Here is a 19,648-nt window from a genome sequence, read left to right on the forward strand (position 1 = left end):
CGCCAAAGCACTTCCAAGATATGGCTCCGGACACAAAAGTGCCTATAGTAAAAAGCATTTTTTCAAGATACAAAGGGCCATAACTCTGTTTTTAACAGATGGTGTACAATGCCATTTGGCGTGCATCATCCTCTTATGCATATATATACTCATACCAAGTTTCAATGAAATCCGCCAAAGCACTTCCAAGATATGGCTCCGGATACAAAAGAACCTATAGTAAAAAGCATTTTTTCAAGATACAAAGGGCCATAACTCTGTTTTTAACAGATGGTGTACAATGCCATTTGGTGTGCATCATCCTCTTATGCATATATATACTCATACGAAGTTTCAATGAAATCCGCCAAAGCACTTCCAAGATATGGCTCCGGACACATAAGTGCCGGACGGACGGATGGACAACGCCAAAACAATATCCCTCCGCCTCTGGCGGGGGATAACAAGCCCTGCAACAAAATAGATTTTTAAGTCCAGGCACCGCGGGCCCGCTGTGCTAAAACTGCCTGGGGAAAAGCCTGCATGTGTGTTCTATTGGTAATGGGAACAGCTTGCCATATGAAAACTACAAGAACATACAGTTAACTTTTTATTTATTTACAACATTTAACATATCACAGACACTTCATTTTATATTTCTATATGGTCTTTATACTGCTTGTGTTGTATAGATGCTATTGGATGCTTCCATAAGAAACAGTGAAAACATGGCATCACTAATGTACAAATATTTTTAACAAATAAATAAGAACCAATAAATCAACCTTTATCTGATTATGTCCAAATATGAAACAAACTGTATTGAGTAACAATGCATTTAGTGTGAATAGACCTATTGCAACCTTAACTAACTGACAAAATGTCCATTTTTGAAAACAAAAGGCACATAATGGGTCCATTAAATAACAATCTCTTTCTTGATAAAGCATAAAATATTCATAGACAGTGAAATCACAAAGAGCTCTAAAATGTGCATCCTTTCAAATGCCAGTCTGCATTATTAATAACTCAATCAATTCACACAACATTTAATTGCATTCAACTCAATAAATGTGAGAGACCAACGTTAATTTTTTTTTCATTAATGGTTTGTTGATGGATATTTCACTGAAGCAGATATCATTCAGTTGTAGGGGAAAAGCTTCGTTGGTAGAGGCCACACCATTTCTGCAATACAATATGGACATAAAGAACAAGAAAAAAGCATTTATCATGAATGTAAAGTGCCAAATCAATAGAAAATTGCTCCTGTTAAATATTCATTACATGATGATAGATAGGCATTCTATGCATTGAGAGATGTATGCATAGTGGAGACAGAACAGCCTTACTCAAATGAGACCTGGTAATGACTGATCTTACGTTCTTTCTGTTCTTCACTTAACATTTCAAATACAGACATGAATATATTAAGATCGTTCTTAACACATAATGATACATTACACGTGCGCTTAAACATTCATACCAGACTGTTTGTTGTAAATAATGTTTTTAATGCATGTTGCAATATGAGTGTAAGTTGAATGTTAAAATCCATCCATCAAGTAAATATGTCAAAACCCATAATGTCATTATAATAAATTTCACTTTTGAAATTCAAATTAAGTCTAAATAAACAATGACACTACTTGTGACATTTTTGCTTTGAAATTGACTTTGTCTAATATTTATGTTCATGACTAAGATTACTGGATGGCATAGATGCAGACCAGGTTTAAGATGATACATGTTTTATAAAATAAATCCACAACAAATACATTAACCACTTAGAAACGTATTATGACGCATTTTTAGTCCCTAAGAAAGCTAAATTTAATTAAAAACCTTTCTTACTAGATTCAAGTTTTCAAGTTTACATTTCCCACCCTTAGATACTGATGAGCAGCAAACAGCATACAACCTGAACAGACTGTGAGTTACTCACAGGCTGTTCTGGTTTTATGCTGTTTTCACATAGCCATTTTCTTTTTGCCTCTGAGAAGGAAAGGGTTAGAGGTTGAGATTATGATGCAAAGCTGATATTGTACACCATTCTGAGTGATACTCAGGACCTCTATTAACATCTATTACATGCTTGAGTCGTTTCCAGAATTCAAACTCAATTGCGTCCTTAAACATATTTTACAAGATTAATTATACATTATTAACCTTAAAACTATTTTAGTATGATATTCTTTTGTTTGTATTTAATTCCAGTACAAAACACTTTTATATTTGTTTATTTTAACAACATTAAAAAGTATTGATGCATAAAGGTGGGTGGCAGATCCCTGTAAGTGATCTACACAGGTGCTAGTATGTACCGCTCTCCAGAGTGATGTCGAAGGGTTTCTCATACATGGCCAGATATTCCTCTGGTAGCACCATTGTGCTGTCATTCTCCTCACTCAAGTAGTGCAGGTGAGCTGCCAGAAAACAAGCATTTGATGTCAGTAGGGATGGTGATAAACAGGGGCTCATTAGCAAATGGTCACTAACATTTGTAGGGGTCTCTAGATTGTCTGGACAAATCCTCACATAAGCAGCATCATGCAAAAATGGGTCTTATTCCATACGTGGCCCATGTAGCTCCAGACCAACCTTTATACATTCTAAATCATGTCTCCGGATGAAACCATGTAACCTTGTTACTTTATAACTGACAGGGGCAGCTCTGGTTCAGACTGGTCAGAGAACTTTGCTGGTCACATATGGCATAAAACCCATTTTTGACTGATGTTGCTAATATTTCCTCTGTACAAGAAGTTTTCAAAGAAAACGTGTGGGCAACCATGACCAAAATGTCAGTTTCTTTTTCTGCTTAAGTGCCTACAAATACAACTGAAAATAATAAACTGTAGAGCAAGTTGGCCACTAGTAATCTTAATTCTGATAAAATTGCAGTTACATGCAAAAGTGATGTCACATAATTTTACAATATCAATTTTGCAGTAAAAAAAAGATTGTCCCGTCAATTTGCCATACATAAATAATAACTTTAAAAATATTAATTCAACCATGCCATTGAGATCATTACACCTAGTTGCGCTATTTACAGGGATAAAAGATATTATTAAGTATTTATGAAATAATTGAAGGCAATGTTTTAAAGGACAACTAATAAAAGGTCAAGATGTACAGAATGAGATTAATACAGTTACATGTGTTACAAAAGTTCAAATATGAATGAAAAGTAGTTCGAACAAACTGCATGCCAAGTCAGGAACAGCCTAAGTGTGTGTCTCACCTTGTTGAGGAAGGAGGTCTCCAAACTTCTCATGAAGCTGGTCTAGCGTTGTCTTGAAGGATATCTGCAACATGCATCATGCATGGGTTTAATTATCACATCTATACGAGACCAGAACCAGACTTGTGTTTCTGTTGCATGAAACCATATCTGCAAGATTTCATATCAAAACTTGGATATTGGGACTTACTATCTAAAACCCTAGGAAATACAAGAAAATAAAGGAACCCAAACATACCAGTAACATATTTTACAATCACATAATACATTTTGAAGGTTAAGTTGTGAGCACATGTATTACACTTTTTAAAGGGTCTTTCAAGGGATCCCCAATAATGAAGTTGGAATACCAGAAAACAATACAGCTTTATATTGCCATTAAGCTTAAAAAGGTATAAATATTCCTCCTAGTGATCAATAGAAACTGTAAAATGAAATGTTTGTAAATCTACACTAGCATTTGGCATGTTTTGTCTTGAGACATATTTTGTTTAATAGCATCATAACACAAAAAGTACACTCTTGTAGTGTTCTTAAAAAATCATTTTAATAAAAACATATTTTTTAAAATATAAAATACACCATTAATACAGTTGTACATTTTTATCAATTTTTTAATAAAGAGCATACCCTGTACAAGTCAATGCCCTCAATTGTAGCTACTATATCTGGATGCTCTACACATTCATGTATCTCTGGACATTTTTGTTGGGATTATTAAAAATAAAATATTCAAGTTTCAAGTTCAATAACTGACTGTGACTTGCTTGACACACTTCATAACAGAACCTGTGCAAACAAAATGCATGCAGTAATAAGGGCCAGCCAACCTAACCCATCACAGCAAATACACATGTGTGCAGCCAGCTTTACCTTTTGTTCCACCTTCTCATCTGCTGAGCTCTAAACATGCATGTACATACTGTTCAATGAGATTGTCAATCAGGTTACAGTTGTCATAAATACAGTAAGTTTGTAATAATATTTCTTATGGGTGTAGCTGTCTACTTGATATTAGAACATGTTAAAGTATAGAATTTAAGTTGTCATTACAGCAGTGCAATAGGCAAAATAGAAAATAGCTATTGACCAGAAATACATGTATCTTAAAAGAAGATATTTTGCAATAATAATCATGCACACATGGATCAGGTAAATAATTATTGAAGTGTTTTAAACAAATACATGAAAATCATCTGATACCTATTTTGAAAGATTTTTTAATTATTTTTAATACTATATATAACATGTAAAATAGCTTTATCTTCAAACAGGTCTGTACAAGTTAATGAATATTTAAAAAATGATACACATGTTTGCTGGTTACCCCTTCTGTTGACTTTTTTCTTATTTTTTTCACACAGTATTTCTGTGTTTTATCAATATATCCATAATCAAAGGTATCTTAAAATGATCATATGTCACCAAAAACGTCCCAACACCCCGCAATTGATATGGGTGTGAAGCAGCTAAGAACTGAAAGAAGTTGTATTCATCTCATCGATATAATCCTTTAACGAACACAAACCAACATCAAGGCGGAATACCTATTTAAAATGAAATTTCTTGTAAGTGGATAAGTGCTGATATGGCTTTATTTTATAAACAGAGCGGGACCCCTTTAACATTACAATAAATCAGTAATTACAAAATATAAGAATAGCATCACTGCCATCTTTTTTTTCATGTGAGTTGTGTCAAATCATTTGAATCCAGCACAGCTTAAGAAGAGCCTGCAAGTCCATGCAGTCTGGTCAGGAGTTACTGAGTCTATAGAGACAATGAAAACTTGCGTGACTTTATACCCCACATGGTAACTCCTAGCCTGACTGTGTATGACTTAAGACCCATTTTCGCATGATGTGGCTCATATACCCTTAAATTATCAACACAGAACTGTTCAACTAAATCCTTGACTAACTGGTAGCTACCAAGCAATTTAGATTCACAAACAAAAAGCATTATCACTGTTCAATTTCAACATGCACTTTTACCGCAGCACAAACAATACATATCACCAAAAACAATACTCATAACATATAATTCATCCTTTTGTAATTGTTTAATTATTTGGAAATATATTAACAATTAAATTTGAGAATTTTCACAGTCCTGGTGGAGTGGGCGTACCTTAGGTGTGATAGCCAGTTTGTTGCCCAGTTTGAGTAGCTGTCCCAGGATGTCTATGATGATTCTGTCTGCCCCCTCGGAGGACTCATAGGCCTCCATGCGTGCAGCCTGGATGTCCAGCTGCCTGAAGTCCCAGCCTTGGTACAGACGTGTGGGAACGTGCACCAGTTAAGGAAATACTGGGAAAGGATTTTGGAGGCAAAAAGTGATGTTTGCCTTAAATAGCAGAAATATATTGCTTATTTAATGATATATTCATACAAAATTGTGTCTATGGAAAATAGAGTACAGAACCCAATTATTGATATTAAATTTTTAAAAAGTAAAAAAGAATAAACACAGGCTATTATCAACAATTAATTTAGTCAGAACCTGAAAAAGTTTCTATGAGTTGTAAAGGGTGCAATATTTTATAATTCATCTTTAAATTGATAGAAATGCTTCTGAAAGGATATATCATGTGAAATGACAAGTATTTTTGCCCCTGCCAGGAATCCCTCACTGGATCGCTGGAAGTTGACAATGTCTCTCATCACCTGTGTTACCATGTCAGAAGAGCACTGAAACATAACAGCATTAATGGGGACCAGCTCAGCAGTTTGCTTGAAAAAAATCCCCCATACACGGTTGCATGACAATTAAAGAGCCAGAATATGATATTTGATATGTTTTTAATGAAAACACTGTCAGCCATACTAGTTGTACAATGTGTTAGAGATAGACAAATGAAACTAATTATGTGTGTTCCTACCTCTAGAAAATGTACATGTGTTAGAGATAGACAAATGCCATTAATGATGTGTGTCCCTACCTCCAGTCCATGTACAATGTGTTAAAGATAGACAAATGAAACTAATGATGTGTGCTCCCTACCTCTAGTACACGCACATTGTGTGAGAGATAGACAAATGAAACTAATGTTGTGTGTCCCTACCTCTACTAAATGTACAATGTGTTAGAGATAGACAAATGACATTTATGATGTGTGTCCCTACCTCTAGTACATGTTCAATGTGTAAGAGATAGACAAATGAAACTAATGATGTGTGCTTTCTACCTTAAGTACATTTACAATATGTTAGAGATAGACAAATGAAACTAATGATGTGTTTTCCCTACCTCTAATACATGTACAATGTGTTTGAGATAGACAAATGATATTAATGATATGTGTCCCTACCTCTATTACATGTACAATGTGTGTCCCTACCTTTAATACATGTAAAATATGTTAGAGATAGACAATTGATATTAATGATATGTGTCCCTACCTCTAATACATATACATGATACGTGTCCCTACCTCTAGTACATGTACAATGTGTTTGATATAGACAAATGATATTAATTATGTGTGTCCCTACCTCTAGTACATGAACAATGTGTTAGAGATAGACAAATGATATTAATGATGTGTGTCCCTACCTCTTGTATTTGTACAATGTGTAAGAGATAGACACATGATATACATGATGTGTGTCCCTACCTCTAGGATATGTACAATGTGTAAGAGGTAGACAAATGATATACACGATGTGTGTCCCTACCTCTAGGATATATACAATGTGTAAGAGATAGACAAATGATATACATGATGTGTGTCCCTACCTCTAGGATATGTACAATGTGTAAGAGATAGACAAATGATACACATGATGTGTGTCCCTACCTCTTGTATATGTACAATGTGCTAGAGATAGACAAATGATATACATGATGTGTGTTCCTACCCCTAGTATATGTACAATGTGTTTGAGATAGACAACTGATATATATGATGTGTGTCCCTACCTCTAGTATATGTACAATGTGTTTGAGATAGACCAGCAGCAGTCCAGTCATGGGCTCAGTCTGGAAGTTGTTCTGTAGATTCTTTAGAAGCTTCTCATAGTGAGCTGAAAGTCAACATTCAGTTATAGTGAAACACATTCATACTGGTAGCTTACTCATTGGTTTGTGTGTATTGTATAATCTGACTTTGTTTAAGATATTGTACAAATGAGATCATTCATAATTCAAATAATTTTGTTTTTTTTATTCATTTTCTACATTGCATCATGAAAGGTATGTTTGTGACATTGGAAAAATCAAAAAAAAAAATTGCAGTGCTATCCAACCAACAATTTCTTAACTCTTAAAATAATGCTAATTATATAATTATTGAAATGACGAAATGAAATATTTTTAAATATCTTTTGTCAATTCATATAAAATAACATATTATATAATAACCATATTATTACAACCAAACATAATCAGAAAACAATCATGGTTGAATTAAAAAAAAACATATTTACTTCCAACCACCTGTCTGTCTGGAAGGTCAAGCTTGAGCTTTCCAATATACACCAGCCGATGAACCAAGTTTTTCTGAAAATAGGAAAAGTTTTGAATTACTTAATTGACAAATAAAATGTTGCCTATCCTATTGTCTTCAAACATAAGCGAAACATAACCATAGTCTTTCATGTCACAAAGATTTGATTAAAGAAAATGACCACCTAAATAAAATCCTTCATTATGAAGAACATAACATAATATGACAGCTCAATAAGAGCTCAGGAGATTGGTTATAATTGACCAATCACTTCAGGATTTTGACCACACACCTCTTTCCTAGCTTTTTTATCACTGTTCACTCCATTGCCTTATTAATCTGTCAACTTACAATACAATTCGATTTTATAGGCAATATGTCATAAGCCATTCAGAGATCTAGGCGCTGATTGTTGGCTGGGCCTGCCTTCTAAAAACACTCACACGCTACAAATAGTGTTTTACAGTACCAAATGTAAATAGACATCGTTCTTTATTCCATTTTAAGGTATGGAACAGGATGATCTTAATCTGCACATTTTTATAGACGAGGTGAATAAATCTTTTGAAAATTAATATAGCGAAATGTTGCGTTCAATATAAACTGATGCCTCTGGTGAAAGATTCGTCAGTAACGATTCATTAGCCCACTTAAAAAAGTCTTGGTCAAACTGAGGTCAAGGTCAAACTGAGGTCAAGGTCAAACTGAGGTCTGGTAATATGAGTTTGCAGAGTGTTGAATGTAAGCATCAAACTTTTTAGTAAGTAGTATTGATGTTAATCAAACAGGCAATTTGGGTTAACAAAGAACTTTAACATTCTGATTTAGTAAGTCCAAATACTAATATTATAGTAAAAATTTAATCAAGTGATGTGTGTTGACAGTGCTCATTGATAACATGCATGCAAGTATCATATCTTTGTAGCAAGAAATATTGATATAAGACCAAATGAGTTATTTTGGGAAAATAAAGAGTTCAGACCTTTTGAATTAGACTTAATCCAAATTAAGGTCAATGCGGATGTCAAAATGAGGTCAAGTTATGTGGCTGTGTTGACAAATAGTTCATTGATAAAATCCATCAAGTATAAGCTTTTAAAAGGAAATATTTAATATTTAAGAACCATGTCATCTAAGGTAAACAAAGTACAGACTGACAGACAGAATAACTGACAGGTCAATCCCTATATGTACCTAGACATCAAAATATAAAATAAACAAGACTATTGCCAAGCAATATACCGATATGTCCCCTACCGGCTCCACAATTGTCAGTTTTTTAAATTTTATATTTGTTGCCATAGCAATCAGAATTTTTGAAGTAGGAACAAAATGAAATGACATGCATAATGTCCATATTGCCATCTATCCATGTTGTTTCAAGTTTTGAAAAAATATGAAAAACTTTAAAAGTAATCGCAGGATCCAGAAAAGTGTGACAGACAGACTCAGTGGCAGACAGACACACCGAGCGAAAACCATAAGTCCCCTCCAGTGAAACCGGTAGGAGACAATAAATTGCAAGGTGCATCATCATTTGTTTTCCGTCTGGTGCCTAACCAGTTTGGCCCCCTCCTCTCTCTCCACAAGACACCTGGTCTCAAAGTAACTCCTCTTTGGCCAATCATACTCCTCCACTTTTTTGCCCCTCTTGGGGCTTGTGAACCTTTTCTTCACTTTTGACCTCAGTTTCACCCCTTTAAGAGCCCCCTCGGCCCCTGTGTTCCCCTCTGCAGGTGCAGGGTCCTCTACAGTCTTAGGTTCTGTTCCCATGGTATCCGGCTCAGCCATTTTAAATCCTTTTAACGGTCTTTGTGAATATATACAGCACTACTAACTCTATTGTAATATTCAATGTCACATGAATGTTCAATTAAAAGAATAAGAATACAACAAGTGTGAATTATACTTTCAATAAATAAATCTGTCACAATAAGATTGTCACTGTATCCTTCCACGAGGGAGTTCTATCACTTTTACATGATCTAACGTGCAGGTTTGTAATATGAAAACTGCTCCTGATTAGTCTCAAAGTCTTTATTGACACAATATTCCTGCTAGGCAATATCACCTTATCTTCAGAGATATACTTTCAGGCTACCATTGGTAGCTGTATGCAACATGATAACTGAGCAAATACCTAAAACCCATGAATAGTCAAATTAAAGGCTATCAATCATTCAAAATCACCAAGGCAAGACCAGGCACTTTTGTTTAACAAAGTCTCCATTTCAAAAGATCACATTGTAATTTATCTATGGCAAACAAATCTGATCGTATTTATTCAGTGTCTTATTAAAGTTTTATGCAGTTTATAAGCATTCACATGGATTGTAATTGGAAAAGGTATTCATTTTATAATTTGTAGATAATACATGTATGAGTAAAATGAATAACTTGTTTAATGTAATGATACAATACAATGCAAAAGCAAACTTTTAAAGGTATTACCATATATAATTTAATTATATCAAATACATGTAATTACATGCATTTTTCATTTCTCAATATTTACAAAAAGTAGTAAATTAAAGATTATAATTTTATCATATTTTTATAAAGCTCACATATTAAAGTTTTGTCAAGCCATTAAAAAAAGAGAGTAAAACACTCAAAATCAAAATGAGGCCAGTAATTATTAGGGGTTGAGTTCATGTTATAATATTGTTATTAATAAGTACATGTATAAGTATTGTTTCTTTAAAATAATAGGCTTAAGTGTGTCATAAAAGATTCAATACGTAAAATTGTCAATATCAATTTTATATCCCTAGATGAATGTATCAGGATACCTGAAGTGTTACAGAGATCACACTATGTTAATGAAACTAAAAAAGTCCACAAAGGCTGGAATGTATACATGTAGTAATCACTTTTTCCAACTTAATTGCACTGCCATCCAGCTGACCAAATTTGTAATGCTTTTCTCAGTAGATTGTATATATCACAATCTCGATGTCTGTCAGTTCATCCTTCCTGTACTGCCTTCTCAAAAACAGGGGAATCATATTCAATTAACTATGTATGTGAACTGCATTATGTGAAAATGAGTCTTATGCCATATGCGGCCAGCAAAACTCCAGACCAGCCTGCCTATTTGTGCATTATGGTCAGAAGCTACTCTGTCTGCTAATTAAACTATGAAACCTTGCACGACATTACAGAGGATTGAGAGTTTGAAATCAATACATACGTAGGTTTCATAGTGAAACCTTGCACAACATTACAGTGGATTGAGAGTTTGCAATCAATACACACGTAGGTTTCATAGTGAAACCTTGCACGACATTACAGTGGATTGAGAGTTTGCAATCAATACATACGTAGGTTTCATAGTGAAACCTTGCACGACATTACAGTGGATTGAGAGTTTGCAATCAATACATACGTAGGTTTCATAGTGAAACCTTGCACGACATTACAGTGGATTAAGAGTTTGCAATCACTACATACGTAGGTTTCATAGTGAAACCTTGCACGACATTACAGTGGATTGAGAGTTTGCAATCAATACATACGTAGGTTTCATAGTGAAACCTTGCACGACAATACAGTGGACTGAGAGTTTGCAATCAATACACACGTAGGTTTCATAGTGAAACCTTGCACGAAATTACAGTGGATTGAGAGTTTGCAATCAATACATACGTAGGTTTCATGGTGAAACCTTGCATGACATTACAGTGGATTGAGAGTTTGCAATCAATACATATGTAGGTTTCATAGTGATCACTGATGAAATTGTCTGCTAACAAAATTCCTGGCCCCGTGTTCACAAAGCAAATTGAAATCGATTTTCAATGTCAAACACATTTGTGAACATGGGGCCTGAATGTAACAATTTTATTTAACAAAAAAATAACAATAACATCAATCAATGTGCATGACTGCAGATTTACTCATGTTGGTTGATTTTATATAGCATTGTACAAATTGTTTTAAGGTATCTTAAAATTGTATTAATGAAAATGTTTCTGTTTTTGTTTATGTCTCCCTTAAGAACTATTCTGTTGCATGTATCTTGAGCTTAATCTAGGCAGATATTAAGTCTTTCTAAAAATATACTGCTGTATTTGGGTGACAATATACGGGTCCAATTATGTAACATAAAGAATGGTCATGTATAACAACCTAAATTCTGGAAGAATAATTTCAAGTTCTAAACATCTTTTAGTTCTAAGAAGAAATGGAAAATAAATAAATCATCCCGCTGAGTGATTTGTATGGTCTTTTCTAACTTTATTATCATATTATATTATTATATTATACAGGTACAATGCATTCTTTCTTATTTCTGCTCAAAGTTTCGTTTCCGTTACATAGGGCATCAAAGTCTACAAAACTATTTTCAATGTTGTTAAGTTTTTTATGTATGCTTCTAATATTCTGATGTAGAAGAAATTGGCTGGAGTGTTCTGCGAGGGTATTCCATGGGGTTTGTTTCTACATCCCCAAAGTTCTAGAGTAACACAGTAAAATAGTAAGGGCAGTTATAATTTTAACTTGTATAATAAATCGTTACCCTGCCTTTGAAACTTGGATCAGAGCAGTAACAAATGGTATGCTTAGCAATTTATTAAAGTTTAAAAAGAGTCATCCATAGATATGAGTATATTAAAAATCTTGCTTCTTAATTTATCTAACCTATCACAAGGCCAATCATGGAGTGACAAAAACTCATCGTCAACAACTTCCCTTTGATTATTGTATATTTCAATGACATACCCATATATTTATTAATAAATGGATTAGTTCTTCTTGAATGCTCTGAGCTTTTATAGGTACATACCTACAGCTCAGCGTTCTTCCTGATTAAACCAAATTCAATGTATAAAGAATAAGTCTCAAGTTTATCTATAAATCAAATTCAATCAATCTTAAACAGCAAAACAAACACAATACCTGTTACCATTGCTATCAATTTGTGTGTTGTTTGTGGATAAATACTCAAAACAAATGTTGATACAAAAACTCACTGTTATCAAACCGAAAGGCGAAGTTTTGAATTGAATATTCGGTCTATCTTACAGAGGTTCCGTAGAAAGTCAGTGTATAACGATTGGTTGATTAGACACAATATATATCTTGCGGGAAATTCTGGAGATAATCATATTTTCAAGTTCGGAATACTCGTCCTTTTCCATTGCAAAACTGACACTTTTTCATGAACCGTTGACGTGTTTGAAACTTTGGATTATTATGCAAGCACACCACATTATGTAAGTTGTATTAATTTTCGCATTAGTGATATATATATGATGGTTTTGTGTTTATTGATGCCAGAAAATAGTTTATGTTGCTAATATAACCGATTCATCTTCATCTACATCATACGTCGCTGCCATCACACATTATTATTACGCAACAGGTGGGGATAGAACGAAGCTAAAGAGTAAAAACAGTAAAGTAAGAAGAGCTTGATAGTTAAAAGACAGAGGAAAGTAAAGCAGAGTCACCAGCTAGGTTTCATCCTCCTCTCTCATGCCTCTCCGGCTACGGTGGCCCAAAAGAGGTTAATACCTCAACCGGCACAGCCATGAGGGGTCATTAGGAGTTACTTTGTAGCTGGCGCTGACAACTTATTTAGAATCTGGTTGTTGCTAGCCCCCCGCTTGAAAGATACCAAGTCGGGGATTCAGCGATAAAAGCCGGTAGGCTGTTTCAAGTGCTGATTATATTAAGAAAAAGGCTGTGGCAATAGTATGAAGTGGATGTTGATAATGGCAGGTACTTGATGGAGTGGTTACCCCGTGTACAGCTCAAGCCAGGGAAAGGTACTTGGTTACAGGTATGTCCACAAGGTTGTTGGTCATCTTGTAGACGATTGTCAGTTTGGATTTGGTCCTTCTGGACTCTAGAGTTTTCCACTGTAGGTGGTCGAGCATTGATGTGACGCTAATGGTGTTGTGGTATCTATTCATGACATAGCAGGCTGCTCTTCTTTGGACCATCTCCAGATCATGGATCTGTTCCTTATGGTATGGGCTCCACACAGTGCCACAGTACTCTAAGTTTGGGCAAACGAGGCAAAAGTGTGCTGCGCCTTTTACCTCCTAATTGCCTTTCCATAGGTTCCTGCATAGGAAACCAAGGAAACTTTGCATTTCTTGGTGACCTTTTGAATATGTGGCTTCCAGGACATGCCCTTTGGCAGCTCAACCCCATGGTATTTTGAAGCTTCTTCACATGCATGTGTGTGGCCTTTAAGGGTGTAACTGAATAGGATAGGGGATCGCTTTCTGTGTACTCATAGAATGCAGCAGGGTTAAATCAGGTCCCCAAGGCTTCTCCCAGTCCCACAGATGACGGAGGTATTCCTGAAGCAGCTCACACTCACACTCCGAGGATATTTCTCTGTATACCATACAGTCGTCTACGAATAGCCTAGCCTTGGAAGAGACATTAAGGGGGAGGTAGTTAATGTGGACAAGAAAGAGGATCAGTCCCAGAAGACTCCCTTAGGGGGGGATCTTAGACTGCTCCGTCAGGAAGGCTCGGATCCACTTCAGGGTCTGGCCGCGTATGCCGTAGTGGTGCAGCTTGGTTAACAAATGCTGGTGTGGAACTTTGTCAAATGCCTTGCTGAAGTCCAGGATGGCAAGGTCATGTGTTTCCCTTTGTCTAGAAACTTCAGGAGTTCATCCGACAGGGTCAGGAGTTGGGTTTTACAACTCCGCCTCCTTCTGAATCCATGCTGGCAGTCAGTAAGGATGTTGTTCCTGTCCAGGTGTCCCATGACATTACTGACGATAATATACTACAGCATTTTACAGCATAAAATTACTGATCTACAACAACTCAAACAATGGGAAACAAAGTGGGATATGCAATTCAATCCATCAAAATGCCAAGTCATCCAAATCACAAAACGCAAAACAGTCATACCAACACAATATCTATTACATAACACCATTCTAGAATCTGTCCCTTCTGCTAAATACCTCAGCGTCACCATATCCCATGACCTTTCTTTCAATAACCACATCGACAAAATCACAAAAAAAGCAAATCAAACAATAGGTTTTCTCAGACGCAACCTAATAGTACATTCTCCAGAACTCAAATCCACTGCATACAAAACACTGGTCAGACCCCAGCTGGTGTACAGCTCCTCTGTGTGGTCCCCGCATACCGTGACTCGCATTGAACAACTTGAGTCAGTTCAGCGTAGGGCTGCCCGTTGGGCCAAACAGGACTTCAGTAGGCAATCCAGTGTCACAGACATGCTTTCTTCCTTAATCTGGCGAAGCCTTGACCTCCGCCATATTAACCAGCGCCTGGTTATGTTTCACAACATCTTGCATAACCTGGTAGCCATTCCTATACCTCACTACCTCAAACCTAACACTAGACAATCAAGAACCTCCCATACACAAACATTCCATAATATTCAAACCACAACTGATTATCATAAGTTTTCCTTCTTTCCCAGAACAATCATCCACTGGAATGCTCTACCTCCTAATATTGTCACCCTCCCTGGACCCGAGTTCAGCCTGGCTGTTAGCCGGGTTGAACATATCTCCCCATAAGAATACTTGATCTGTTTTTAACCTGTTTTTAAAAAGTTACACACTTCTTTCTCTCTTCTATATCTTTTTATTTCATTTGTACTAACATTCTTGAGGGGGTTTGACCTTACTAGAAGATAGATAAGATAGATACTGCCCAGTCTTCGGGCGGGAGACTTGACTAGTTATATTTATAAGACGCGCAAAGAATTTAGAGATACTGTTTATATTGGCTAAATTCTTTGGAATTTCTCCAAATATTACCAATATAAAAAGTAGCTTAATATTTGAGAGTGTCAACAAGTTGGAATAGAGACTTGACATGAAATATGCCATAACCAATTGCAACTCCCTGAGGGTCAATAGCTGGGAGTTGGATTATTGCAACTAATAAACTAAATTCTATTAAAACAACATAAACTGAATATTTAAATATCATCTCTTTGGATATACTGAATGCTAAGGAATAATTAAAGTAGGCAGCTACTTGACAAAAAAGGGGAATATGACATTGACAGATAGGGGATAAAATAAACGTTGAGGAACGTCTTTTAAAGAAGTTTTATATAAATACATAGCTAGTAACAATATAATTTTATTTTGATTCGATTTGGAAACTTTAATAAGGAATAAATAAGTTGGAACGTGTAAGACATTCATTGTTTACATTTCCCCACCCACGGATTCTAGATTACACGGATAAGAAACGGGACCGTTACGCCAAATATCTTGTTGTGTCTAAGTCACGTGACCGTGTCGTAACTATCGATCTTTTATCGAAGCGCCGAGGTTATAAATTTGATGTACCCACTCACGTATTTTGTTAAATTATAGTTTCATTTCTAGGCCGATTTTGACAAATTATATATCATTAGAAAGCTTACGTAACGTAGTTTTCAGATATATCAATATATATTAAGTTTTTCTTCTGATTTCGACAGCCCGGCGAGTTATAACTTTAACTTTTGCAAATAACATACCGTTTTGGAGTTTTAGAATCTAGATTTACGGTTGACATGTTCGTACTTTATACCGATTTGTAGCGTTTATATTTGGAGTTCAGTTTTAAAAATTACATCTTGCTTAAGAGAATAGTATTCTGTATACGATAGAAAAAAAAATTGTTTAAAAACGAAAGTAATTAAGGAATGAAGGCGGGAAAATGTAGCGCGCGTTCCTAACGCACTGAACTGATGCTACGGTCTTGGCGATTATGCTTTTGTTTAGATACCGGCCATTGAATTTCCTTTGCCATGATTATAATATTTTTTATGAAATATATCGAAATATTTTGTTCTAGAGACATATCCATAAAGCTAAGTATTAATGAAGCTTAATAAATTTACGATTTCAGCTCTTGATTATAACACAGAAAGGGTGTTAATTTTATGATGAAACCGCGTACTGTATACAAATGTATAGCGGACCCTCTTGATATTTTTCGGCTTTGCATACTTCAAATATAATGGGTGTCAAAACATTCATCGTTTGTTGTTTATTATCAAAAAGGTAATTATGTAAAATTATATGAAAGGTTATTAACCATAAATTATCAATTAATTAAAATTATTTAAAGATTCTTGAAAATCACGGTCAACTGTCTATGCATGTATATTGAAATATCTTTATAAGTTAACAGAGTTATAAATATATAAAATTCTAAATTAAAAATCTGTATTATTTGTATTTTTCGGAAAGATTATTTAACCCCGTTGTGGTCAAATGAGAATGCTGTTTTTAATTATGTTGTTCCGTACACTACCATACACTCTTTATAGGACTACGAAATGACGGAATTTTTTTACCGGTACCCGCTAAATACGTTAAATGTTAAGTATTAGATTTTTTAAATGTTTAAAATGTACATGTATAGATATTAAGCACTTATAAATAATTATTGTGATTTAGCTGGCTGACATCTCTACAGTATTTAGTTTATGGCAATCTGTATGGGCAGATGACTATAAATGTTTTCAATACGCTACATATCTTATAAACGCAAAATTGAGTATTTGGCGTTACATTACTCCAAGAAATGACCACTAATACCACGAGAAGACATGGAGGTATCTTAAAAAGTGTAATCTGACCAGACATTGCCACCTGTGGTTAGGGACCAAAATACAAGTATAGGTCCCTGCTGTGGCGTATGACACCACAGTGTTATTTAGTATTGGTCGGCACAGTATCTGATCATAACGAGATAATTGGTTTGTGCTGAACACAGGGGCAATAAAACCACAGATCTATCAATAAACAAGATTATTGAGATATCTTTTTTGAACACCGCGATAAAAATGCTCAAACCATGGACTCTATATTACACGGATAAGAAACATGGCAACATTCAGAATCATCACTGCTATATGTGTAATCACCTAACAATTCGTCTAAAAATAATTTATATATTTGAGTTGAAGACGATGTACTGTTGTTTAAGTCTGAATAAACTATCTGTCTGCCTGTCTTAATCCAAGCCGTCATCGTCCCGGTGAAAAAAAATCTGATTTTCAATAGTTGGACATGATGCCCTGATGTCAAAATACGAAATGACCCGCGTAACACGGACCGTGATTTTTAAGAATCTTTAATAAATTGATAATTTAAGGTAAATAAAATTTCAAATAATTATACATAATTACCTTGTTGATAATAAACAGCAAACGATGAATGTTTTTGACACCCATTTTATTTCAAGTATGCATGCAAAGCCGAATAATATCGAAAGGGTCCGCTATATACGCTGTTTCATCATAAATTTTACACCCTTTCTGTGTTATAAACAAGAGCTGAAATCGTTAATTTATTAAGATTCATTTATAATAAGCTTTATTGATATGTTTCGTGAACAAATTACTACAATATATTCCATAAAAAATATAATAATATGGCAAAAGAAATTCAATGGCCGGTTTCTAAACAAAAGCATAATCGCCAAGACCGTAGCATCAGTTCAGTGCGTTAGGAACGCGCGCTACATTTTCCCGCCTTCATTCCTTAATTACTTTCGTTTTTAAACAAAAAATTTTCCTATCGTATACAGAATTCTATTCTCCTAAGCAAGATGTAATTTTTAAAACTGAACTCCAAATATAAACGCTACAAATTGGTATTAAGTACGAACATGTCAACCGTAAATCTAGATTCTAAAACTCCAAAACGGTATGATATTTGCAAAAGTTAAAGTTATAACTCGCCGGGCTGTCGAAATCAGAAGAAAAACTTAATATATATTGATATATCTGTTTACTACGTAACGTAAGCTTTCTAATGATATATAATTTGTCAAAATCGGCCGAGAAATGAAACTATAATTTAACAAAAGACGTGAGTGGGTACATCAAAATGTATAACCTCGGCGCTTCGCTGTACGCTAATCGTAAAAGATCGATAGCCACAACACGTTAAAACGCGCGGTGGTAAAACATAAAATGTGTATTTCTTGTGTTTAACTCGCTATAAATGCATTAATAACAACGGGAATATACTAAAAGTTATATTTTTTTGAAAGAGGAATTAATAAGCAACAAGATAACGTATAAACCAATAAAATCGGATGAATAGTTTTTGTATAAGATTGAATTTACTACAGTAAGGGTCAAATACTCGATTCATCTCCTGTCAATATACACTCCGTGCCCCACCCACTCATTTTTCTAAATGTTTGTTCACGGGACGATGGAACGTAGTTTAATTCAATAAGCAAAACAAATTTGTTGAATCTGGAGAAAAGCAATACATAAAATATATAACCTTATTTAATGCTCTATTCTTGTCCTCTATAACTTCGAGGAGCGACGGTCTTCGCTCTCCAAGTAATGAATCTTCTCGACTTACTGCGGAGGCCGCCATTTTGGTTATTAGTTTCTATGACAACATGGCCAATTAACCCAAATACAAATTGCCGGTAAAAGGAAATCACCAACAGTAATTGCAATTCAATTATTTAGTGTTGTTTTTATTAATTTTATGCATTAAAGGAATTTGATATTTGCATTATCACATTGCGATAGTAGTTCATCACCGGAGGCCTTAATATGCGGAAAGACCACCCTACTTCGGCTGAGAGGAAAGCGCAATACCACAAGACATGCGAGATGCCACGTACCATAGTCACCCTATACAAGAACAAGGTTTACCGGGGTTATTGTAACAACTACAGAGGCATACCTCTGCTGAGCGTGGTCGGGAAGGTCTTTTTCCGCATACTCCTAAACCGACTCCAGACCCTTGCAGCGAAGTTGTACATTGAGTCCCAGTGTGGCTTCGGAAGATCCACCACCGACATGATATTCACAATGCATCAACTCCAATAAAACTGCAGAAACATAGTATACCTTTTGGGCTAGGTCCTTATCGATCTAACAAAGGCTGTTGACCTGGTCAGTAGACTCGGACTGTTCCGCCATTCGGAAAAGATCTGATGCCCCATCCCCAAGATCAGGGACTATACCAATGGGTCTT

The 19,648-nt window shown here is 35.2% G+C and overlaps 1 protein-coding gene across 3 annotated transcripts; it reads right to left on the minus strand.

Moving 5' to 3' along the window:
• Nucleotides 1–576: 576 nt before the first annotated feature.
• On the minus strand, nt 577–19,084 carry LOC127866292 (testis-expressed protein 47-like). 3 transcript variants are annotated; one of them, XM_052406750.1, is made up of 8 exons: nt 18,938–19,084; nt 7,654–7,726; nt 7,148–7,251; nt 5,812–5,916; nt 5,357–5,515; nt 3,227–3,290; nt 2,304–2,405; nt 577–1,167 (listed from the first exon to the last, which is right to left on the minus strand). In XM_052406750.1, the coding sequence occupies exons 1-8, from the start codon at nt 19,034–19,036 to the stop codon at nt 1,124–1,126; spliced, it is 750 nt and encodes a 249-aa protein (XP_052262710.1). In that variant the 5' UTR covers nt 19,037–19,084; the 3' UTR covers nt 577–1,123. The 3 variants fall into 3 exon arrangements, with proteins under 3 accessions (XP_052262710.1, XP_052262708.1, XP_052262709.1); XM_052406748.1 differs by lacking the exon at nt 18,938–19,084 and adding an exon at nt 9,234–9,704; XM_052406749.1 differs by lacking the exons at nt 577–1,167; nt 2,304–2,405; nt 3,227–3,290; nt 18,938–19,084 and adding exons at nt 3,311–4,129; nt 9,234–9,756.
• Between the last annotated feature and the right edge of the window lie 564 nt (nt 19,085–19,648).

The sequence above is a fragment of the Dreissena polymorpha genome, chromosome 2 (genome assembly GCF_020536995.1).
Source record: "Dreissena polymorpha isolate Duluth1 chromosome 2, UMN_Dpol_1.0, whole genome shotgun sequence".
Taxonomy (NCBI): Eukaryota; Metazoa; Mollusca; class Bivalvia; order Myida; family Dreissenidae; genus Dreissena; species Dreissena polymorpha.